The 9,321-nt window shown below is 58.3% G+C and overlaps 1 protein-coding gene across 1 annotated transcript in view; it reads left to right on the top strand.

The window, feature by feature from the left end:
• The first annotated feature begins 6,313 nt into the window (after window positions 1-6,313).
• PFKFB3 (6-phosphofructo-2-kinase/fructose-2,6-biphosphatase 3) overlaps window positions 6,314-9,321 on the top strand; it is a 70,770-nt gene continuing 67,762 nt past the window's right edge. Inside the window, exon 1 of the mRNA XM_080812568.1 lies at window positions 6,314-6,371. Coding sequence (XP_080668694.1) covers window positions 6,356-6,371 — 16 coding nt within the window. The 5' untranslated portion in view covers window positions 6,314-6,355. The remainder of the gene's footprint in view (window positions 6,372-9,321) is intronic.

Below are 9,321 nucleotides of genomic sequence, written 5' to 3'. Positions count from 1 at the left end.
TTTGGTGGGCACGGAGAGCCCATGTCCTCGGGGCATTAGGCCAAGCCCCCTCCCCCCCCCCCCCCCCCCGTTGTCAGTTTGTACCCATGTGTTCGGTTTAAGGAGTTACTCTCTGTGGTCGCCAGGATTCCCACACGGTCCCCAGGATTCCTGGCCGGGCGCACACAAAGTTTCCCCTTATTCAGTCTAACGCTAACCCAGGTACTGCCGTGAAGAGAATTTGCGGATAAAATGAAGATCCCCACTCAGCTGAGCTTAAGGTAGGGCGATGACCTGCACAGGCCTGAGTCCTTTAAGGCAGGGAGTTTCTCCCGCGGATCCCAGAAGAAGGGGTCAGAGGTCGAAGCATGAGAAGCGATGGGCCTGCTTGGCTGGCTGACTTGAGGAAGGGAGGGGACCACGTGGCAAAAACACAGGCAGCCCCTGGGAACGGAGAGGGGCCCTGGCTGACAGCTGGCAGGAGAGAAGGACTTTATTCCTGCAACCACCACGGAGCTGAATTCTGCTGATGGGAGTGAGCTTGGAAGCAGGGTTTTCCTCCAGCCTCCTGATGGGCGCTCCGCCTGTGACCATGATTCCAGCCTCGTGAGACCCTGAACGGAGACCCCAGTCCCGCTGCGAGACTTCCGACCTACAGAATCGAGAGTCAGTAAGTGGGTGGTATTTTAAGTCACTACGTTGCGGTAATGCTTCTCCTTGTGCTGCTGGAAATTAGGCAATTCCCATCTTTAATGGTAATTAGTAGCTGATTACACAGCCAAATCAGTTTGGGAGTTCTCTCATTTAGTGAGTTCTACAGCCTCTATAATTACTTTTTTAAGGTTTTGTTTTTTTTTTTTACTTTTTATTTTGAATTTCAAAACACAAAAATATTGCAAAGAGGACAAAGAATCCCTCTCCCCCAATTCCCCAGATATTACAGCCGCAGAGTACAGTCACCTAAATCCGGAGATTAATATTGGCACAATACTATTCCTGTGCCACCCTCTGTCCTGCTAACGTCCCCGTGGGGTGCGGGTGCCGTCCAGGTCACCTCTTCCATTTAGCCCTCATGCGTCTTCAGCTGCCTTTCAGCGAGAACACTTCCTCAGTCTCCTTGTCTTCCACGATTTTGACATTTTTGAAGAACTATTTGCCAGTTATTTTTGTAATGTCCTATATCTTCGGTGTCTCATGTTTCCTCAAGGTCCAGTTCAGGTGATGCGTTTTGGGGCAAGAACGCTACACGTGTGATGTGTCCTCCCCAGTGCCGATTGGGTCCATCACCGGAGACCTCAATGTCGATGATGTGCCCCAGGTGGCATCCAGGTTCCTCTGCCGTAAAGTCACCATCTTCCCTTGGTAATCCATGATTACCTTGTAGGAGATACTATGAGACCGTGAATCTCCTGTCCCTCACCGCACTACTGCTCGCGAATTTCAGTGCCCACTCACGGTCCTGCGCCTCCGCGGAAACGATGAGGTCTGTGCTCTTCGCCAAATGGTGACTTTTCTAGCTCATGATTCCTTCCACATCCAACCTTCGACATCTAGGATTCTAATCATTTCTGTAAATTCTAGAATTTGCTAGGAAGAGCTTTCCCTCCTTCCCTAGGTATTTAGCGAGTGTTTTCTTTATTTATGTCGGTACGGACTCATGGATTCTCACTTTACTCTACGGGGCACGATCCGTTCCCACCACAGTTGGTCTTCTTGCTCAGACTGGCTCGGACCAGCCCTTTCAGCTCGGCTTCTGTGGCTTTTGCACACGTCCTCCTCATTTGTTGGTATCTCGGCGAAATGTTTCCTTGGTTTCTGGCACCACGAGATGTTCTGGGCTCATCTTGTACTTCGCTGTTCCAGCCCTCCAAGGTCTCTTGGTCCTTTCAGCTGGAGACTGGTGTTTAGAAACCAGCGGCCGTGAGTTAGATGTGTCCGTAAAACTACTTGTAATGTTTACGGTTTTCTCCAATACTGTGGGTCACTGATTCGTTCATAGTTACAGAGTGAGACACGCGTGCACCTGCACACGTGCACGCACACACACACGCTCACATGTTGGTAATGAGCAGTTGAGGAGCTCATCCCCGGGCAGCAGGATTTCCTTTGTCCCACACGAGCCCGTGGAAGCTCAGCCCCAGCATGCCTGGGCCGGCCCCCGTGCTCCACACTGCCTCTCCCAGACGCTCCCCGTTGCTCCTCCCCTCCTCTGGGACCCTTCCCTCTCACTACCCCCGGGCCCCTGCTTCCAGCTTAATACTACCACTACTACTACTACTAATAGCAGCTACCTGTCATTGAGCACTTGTGCCCCAGGCAAATGCAGTTTCACTGAACCCTTACAGCAGTCCATGGAGATTGCATTATACCCATTTGACAGACAAGGTAGTGAGGCTCGAAGAGGGCATGTCACAGAGCCTAGGAAGCCCTGCAGGGATTCTTAGCCCGTTTCTTCCCCCCACCCCTGCTCTTTTATGCACCCATCCTAGGGCTGGCCGGCTGTAGGTCACCTGTTGGCAGAACCCCAGGAGCTGGAAAGCTTAAGGCAGCAGGACCTTTAAACTGCCGAGGGGCATGGGGGGGGTGCCCAGCGGTGGGGACAGCCCCCTCGGGACTCCCCACACTGGGGAACCTGGTAGAGGGGGCAGGGCTCTCAAGGACTGTAGCGCCTGCTGGTCCCTGTCCCCAGGCACGCCTCTTCCTTCCTTCCTCCTTCACATACTCCTTCCCGCAGTTCCCGGTCCTGATCAAAACCTTCCCTCTTCCTATGGCCCGAATTCCTTCATCACAGACAAAACCTCACATTCTATATAACTAGAGAAGAAAGGCTTGAAAATGCAAATGCCTACTAAGGAAGGGCCGAGGGAGGGAGGGATTTCCAAGGTAGAAAGTGTGAGATCTTTTCTATTTGAGTGTCCCCCTCCCTTTGGAGAGGGCGTGAAAGCCTTCGGTTTGGCCTAGGAACTGGGAAAGTAATGTGGGAAGAGGGCCCTTTGCTTCCTGCAGTGAGACCACCAGAGGCTCTGGGCCTGGCCCTTCCTGCCTCAAGAGCCTGGGGGGGGGGTGGCACCCGGTGGGTCACCGATGCCAGAGGAGGGGGTGGCTCGCGCCCCAGGTGAAAGGATCCCCAATTGTGATCCAGTTCTCAGGGGGCCCTCACCCCACAGCCCAGTTCCGTGCCCCTCTCTGGGTCTCTCAGTGCAGGATGGCCCTGGGAGAACCGGGGACATCCTGACGGACCGAGAAGCTTGCTGCCCTGCAATTCTTGCACCGCGCCCTGGACTCACTAAATCAGCAACTGCCCCGGAGGCCCAGCCGCCTGTCACAATCCCCGCCCTCCAGCCTGCTCTCCGGCCCCCACGCTGGAGCCCGCCCCGGTCCTCAGGACCTCAGAGACCAGACGACGCTATTGATGGCGACCGTCCTACAGGGACGGTAACTGGGGCCTGGAGGAACGGCAGCCCTCGCAGTCTCCCCGGCGCTTCCAGCCACTGGGCGAGAGTCTCTGCTGTGCGGAGAGCTCCTCGGAAGAGCGGGGTTAAGTCAACAGTCATTAGACTGACACAGTCGGAAGTTCAAGTTCGGAGAGTAGTGACAGAATGACCGCACTCCCTGGCTCATACTGCATCGTTGACAGCACCTGGAATATATTCCCCATTTTAAATCATTTCACCTCTTGCCTCCATGTCGAACACCTAAGGCCGTGTCCCCCTACCCCAGCCCATTTTCCCAGCCCGTCCCGGGGCCTGGCTGCCATGAGCTCGTTCTTGAGCAAATCCGATTTTTCACGCCGCTCGTTTCTCTCTTGTGCGAACTTGCCGAGGCCGTTCCCTCCCTGGTGCCGAGGACAAGCAGAAACACTCTCCCAGTTGTGAAATGTCAACGGCAACCGCCGCTGGCGGGCTCCGCTTGGGAGCGAAGGAGCGAGTGTCCCGGGATTGTCCACAGCACCGGGCGTCTGAGAGGGCCGCTCTCCGGCACGACAGAAGCAAGACAGCGACGAGTCCCATGCCCTTGTTCGTCCACAGGGTGACACTCCAAGTGGAGAGATCAGGCTCCGTGGGCCCGAACCGCTTTTCCTCACAAGGCTCCTGATACCACCTGTGTGCGGTTCCAACACCATCAGGCAGTGGTCTCGGTCCTGCCATTCGGTTCAGTTCTGATGTGTCACCCTGGAGCCAGCAGACCCCACAGGGTGGGGAAGGGCTCAGTCCCACAAGACTTCAGATGCCGATGCCGCTACTGCGTGCCCGGGTACCCACTCTTCTGTCCGACTTGGCTACAAAGTCAGGGGTCTCCACAACTTTCCCTCCTTTGGGTCTGAGAATTTGCTAGAACGGCTCCCAGAGCTCAGAAAAGTGCCCTATTTGTTATTATCAGTTTATTATAAAGGATACAACTCATGGAACGGAAGAGACGCCAAGGACAAGGTAAGGAGGGCAGAGGCGTGTGGACCTCTCACGCCCCCGAGCACGCCACCCTCCCACACCCTCCCAGCACCTCCCTGTGCTCACCGACCCGGAAGCTCTCCGAACCCTGTCATTTCAGGGTTTTTATGGAGTTTTCATTACGTTGGCATGACCGACCACTGGCGATCCGACTCCATTTCCAGCCCCTCTGCCCTCCCTGCGGGTAGACAGGTGGTATCGAAAGTTCCAACCTTCCCGGTACGATGCAGTCTTCCTGGCCACCAGGCCTCACCCAAAGCTGCCTGCGTTGCCCTGCCCCAGCAGTCATTTCACGAGCGTGCAAACACTCCCTCATTCCTGCGCAGATTCCAAGGGTCTTGGGAGCCACGTGCCAGGAACTGGGGACAAAGACCAAATGAACTTTTCTTACTGTATCACAATCAGGCACGTGAGTCCACAAGGCAATAAAGGTGCCAAGAACAAGGAAGAAAGGCCCACCCACCTCAAAGTGCGTGTCCTCTGGCTTCACGGAGACGAGAAGTCTTGCCCACTTTATCTGGCCTGAGATAAAATTGGCTTTCCTTGCACGTGAGTCCAAGGAGTAAAGTGCAAGTTCACCGAGTGTTACGGTGGTGGCAGGGAAACGAGCAGAGGGAGTTGACAATCTCTCAGAGCACTGAATCTGGCACCCCCTCCCATCTCTCACTTCCTTTTCCTCTTGCACAGACTGACACCGACACTCATGAGGCCTGTGGCACAGGAGTTGAGGTCTGAGAGCTCCTGATCCCAGACTCCAGCCAACCCTGTGCAACAGTGTCTTTCCAGAAGGCTCCACCGGGGCCGTGTCCCAAGCCAACTGACAATACCCTGTCTGAACTAACATTACTTCCCTCTCCCCAGACAGGAGCTCCCTCTGAATGTGGGGCAGGAGTCTGGACTACCACCCATAAAAGAGAGCAGGCCAGGAAACTGATTCTAAGAAATGATTAAACATAGACAACCCACTGAGTTTTCAGTTCACCTGGATGGCTTTTTTCACTACATAGAAAGTGGGGAAATTGCTATTTGCACGAGCGTCTTAAGTATTAGATCAGGAGATTGTTCGTAACATCATTTCTTCAAATTGCAATATAAAATAGCACTTTCCACAGGCATTAACTCAGCCTGAGAGGTATCTGATCCCATCAAATAACGGAGTATTTTCCAGGCGCTGGACTTTACGAGGCAGAATGAGTAGTGATGCGCCGACGGGCCTCCCTCCTCCATCTCTCTAGGTTACAGCTCCTCGAGTCCCATTATTTTTATTATTTGTGACATATTTAACGATCTGCGCGTGAGGTGCTGCTCCAGGTTCCCGGGAAACAGCAGGGACCAAAGGAGAAAACTAGAATGTTCGACAGAGGTGGTAATTGCTGGTTTGATGGGGGGTGGGGGGGGTGGGGGGGGTTAATAATAAAGGGGGGCAGGAGCCCAGGAGTGGGAAGGCTTGAGGGTTTAGGAGGAGGGTGGCCAGGGAGCCTCCCAGAGACGCACGGGTAGGGGTGACTCCCTGCGCCCGTCGTTTCATTTCAGTTCCAGCCAGCGCAGCCCCTTGAGCCGTCCCCCTGTGCCCGAGGGATAAGCGCGGGGCACAGTCCCCAGAATCTTCCCGGACGGGCGTCCCCAACCGCCCGCAGGAGCCGACCGGCTGGCCCGACGCCGCCCCTGCTCCCGAGGGGCTGGTGCGCGGCCCCGGGCGCGCCGGGAGCGCAGGGGTTAAGCGGCTTCCGCCGGGCCCGCCCCGGAGGCTGCGCCGCCCGCCGCGCCGCGGTTCCTCCCTCCGGCTGTGACGCGTCCCGCTTTGCCCAAATATGTCCCGTTGCCCCCGCCCTCGCCCGGCTAGGGCGCCCCCGAGCCGCGGGGCTGCCACTCGGACGTCGCCCGGCCTCGGAGTCTCGGGCCGGCCCCACGGGGCGCCCCCCTCCGCGATGCCCTTCAGGAAAGGTAGGCGCCGTCCCCGCGAGCCCACCGGCCCGCGCGCCGCGGGGTCCCCGCGTCCCCGGCCCGGCCCCGGCCGTCCCCCTGCGCCCCCCGGGTCCGCCCTGCCCTCGGGCTCCCCGCGCCCGCCGCCCCTCCGCGCCGCCCCTGCCGCCGCCGCACGTGCCCGCGCCGGTGCGAGCGGCGCGACTGGGAAGCAGCCCCAGGCGCGCGGCGTTCAAGTTCGCGGAGCGTCGGGAGCGGGTTCGCGCGCGGACCCGCGGCCTGGGGGCCCTCGGGGGCGGCCGCGTCGCCGCGTGGGGTCCCCGGCGTGCTCTCCGGTTGCAGGCTGCGGCTGGGGGAGGGTCGGCCGCGGGCGCGCGGGTGGGGACGGCAGGTCCGTGTGCGAGTCCTGCCGCCGCCTTTCTCTGCCCTCTGACTGTGGGGCAGCGGTCCTCGGGCCGCCCCCGAGCCTCGGGTTCTAACGTGGCGGAATGCACAGGAGTAGGGACGACCGCACGGGGACCGGTGGGACAGGGCACAGGAAAGCAAACCGATGGAGGAGGTGGGCCTGGCCTCGCAAGGTGCCCTCCAGCCAGACCTTCCCTCCCGGGCCCCCTGCGTGGAGCGCCGCCCGCCCCCGGCCCACCTGCAGGCCTCTAGGCTCCCGCCCTGGGACCGTCCCCTCTGCAGGGGGGCGTGGTGGGCGCCCAGGGCCTGTCAGCAAGCCCCGGGTGCTCCTAAGGCCCCCTGCCCCGAAAGGGGCCCCCGTGGTCTTTATTTGGCCTCCTCTTGCGGGCAGGTGGGGAGGCCCTGATGCTCCCAAGTCCGCGCAGGGCTCGGCTGGAAGGCTGGCCCCGGGGTGGAGAGGAAGACTCGGTTTTACTTTGCAATCAGCGCCGACTCCTTCCTGTTTTATTCGGGCGGGGAGGGGCTTGGGCTCCGTTGACCCACTGCCCCTCAGAACCCAAGGCTTCTGCACCCCCACCTGGGTACCGTGGCCTGGCCAGAAGTGAGAGGAGGCCGCCCCTCCGGCCCTGGTGCCTGGGCCTGAGCTGTGTGGTCCTCTCCCTCTTGCCTCCATCCCTGTCCTCTCATCCTCTCTTCCATCCCCTCATAACTCGGATTAATAGGTTAATGCTGCGGTTGCCCATGTTGCCCTGTTGGCCTTTGTCCCGTAAACAGAGGTTGCTAAGATGCCACTATGAGCTCCTGGTTGGGAAGGGGGATGGTTGGCCCTGCTTGTTCTTTGGGGGATGGTGAGACCTGAGGTGACTGCCTCTGAGAGCGGGGTGGAGAGCTCTGCAGGGTCCCGGTCGGCTGATGCCGTTTAGTCCGCGGTTGCTGTCCGCGGGGTCTCCCCGATCCCCCAAATGGCGTGGTGCCCTAGCCGGGAGGTTCCCTCCGCACTCACCTGACGGCATTTAGCTGCCGTGGGAACAGTCGCAGGTGTGCCAAGTTCACCCCTTCTTTGGGCTTGCTTCCTTGTGGTCTCTGCTGGCAAACTCCCGGGAGGCAAGGGTGCCCGTCGGCTGTCCCCGCACTTGTTGGGGGGAGAAGAGGAGCGGGGCTTCCGCATCACGGAGCGAAGAGGTACCTGGGCTGCTGAATGACTTTTTATGTGTGGAGGTTGCACTCGACGACGGCACTGATCCATCATACAGGACCAGACGTTTGCAAACTGCTAGATGTTAGGCTTTTTTCTTTTTTTAATCTGAAGAGACCCTTGCCAGAGGGAAGACGGCGTTCCTCCATTCTGTGGATGCCCATTCCTGAAGGTCCCAGGCTGTGAGAAACAGTCCTGGCCGGGTGTTCTGGAAGCTCCGGCGGTCAGCCAGGGCAGGGACCCTGGAGGGCTTGGAGTCCAAGGCCGGACTTCCCCACTTAACTGAGTTGTGCTCTCCTATCTCGAAGGAAGCGCAGGTGGGAACCGTGGGGAGACGGTCTGTTCCGTACGGTGATGGGACGTCATCTGGAGCCGCCGGAGGGGGAAGGCCTGCCGGTGAGGGGGGCTCAGCGCTCTGTCCCCGAAACTGTCCAGGTGGGGGAGACTTGAGCGCGTGCAGATACTCTTTCATGTCTTTTTGGGCTTGGAGCCGTCTGAGTCAATGTACTAACTATTCAAAGAAAGTAATTTAAAACATAGGAAAAGACTTTCCTGCTCTCCGCCCCTCCCCGCCGCAAGACGAACAGAAGCTGGCTGGAGGAGGACTTCCTTCTAGCTCGCCTCTAGAACCTTACCGGGCCTCGCATTCCCTTCCCATGCGGGGTTTCTGTGCCCCGACAGGGAAGACTTTGGGATCAGCTCTGTCAGAGGCCTGGTGAGAAGCACGGGGCATGCTTGCGTATGGGAGAGGAGAGGGAGAGCTGAGAAAAATGGAAAGCATTATTACAGAGGTTTGGGTGGGGTGTAGGAAAGCCAAAGACGAGAGTACAGAACCCCGGGCGTTACCACCCCAGCCTAAAGGGCCGAGGAGCCCGTGGCCTGATCGGAGATGACCTTCCCTCAAGGATTCCTCCAGAGAACAAACTGGGCAAGTCAGCCCCTCTGCCCCTCCCTCCCTCTGACCTCAGGGCATGGGCCCATGAATTTGCTTACATGTCCGCCCACTGGGACGCAGAACTGGGCAGACTCGCCTTTTGTGGAGGGTGGATCCGGGGAGACAAACAGATAAGCAGCCCAGGGTGTTAGGTGTTGGTCCTGTGTCTTGAGTGTGAGAGGAATGCGCCTGGTATCTCCTGAATGCAGAGTTCAGAGGTTGCATGCTGTGTCATTCATTCATTCATTCATTCATTCATTCATTCATTCATTCTCTAGGTTGAGTGCTTGTAGACACCAGGCACACGGGAGGTGCTGGTGGGATAAGATCTGGCAGTTCCCTCCCTGTAGGTGGACCTCCACAGTCTGCCTCCCCGACACGGTCCACCGTGCTACAGTCAGGCAGGCAGAAAGCCCCGAGTGTCAACGGATAAACAG

Source organism: Martes martes (genome assembly GCF_963455335.1).
Source record: "Martes martes genome assembly, chromosome: 8".
In the NCBI taxonomy this organism is placed as follows: Eukaryota; Metazoa; Chordata; class Mammalia; order Carnivora; family Mustelidae; genus Martes; species Martes martes.
This window is presented reverse-complemented; position numbering and strand designations above follow the sequence as displayed.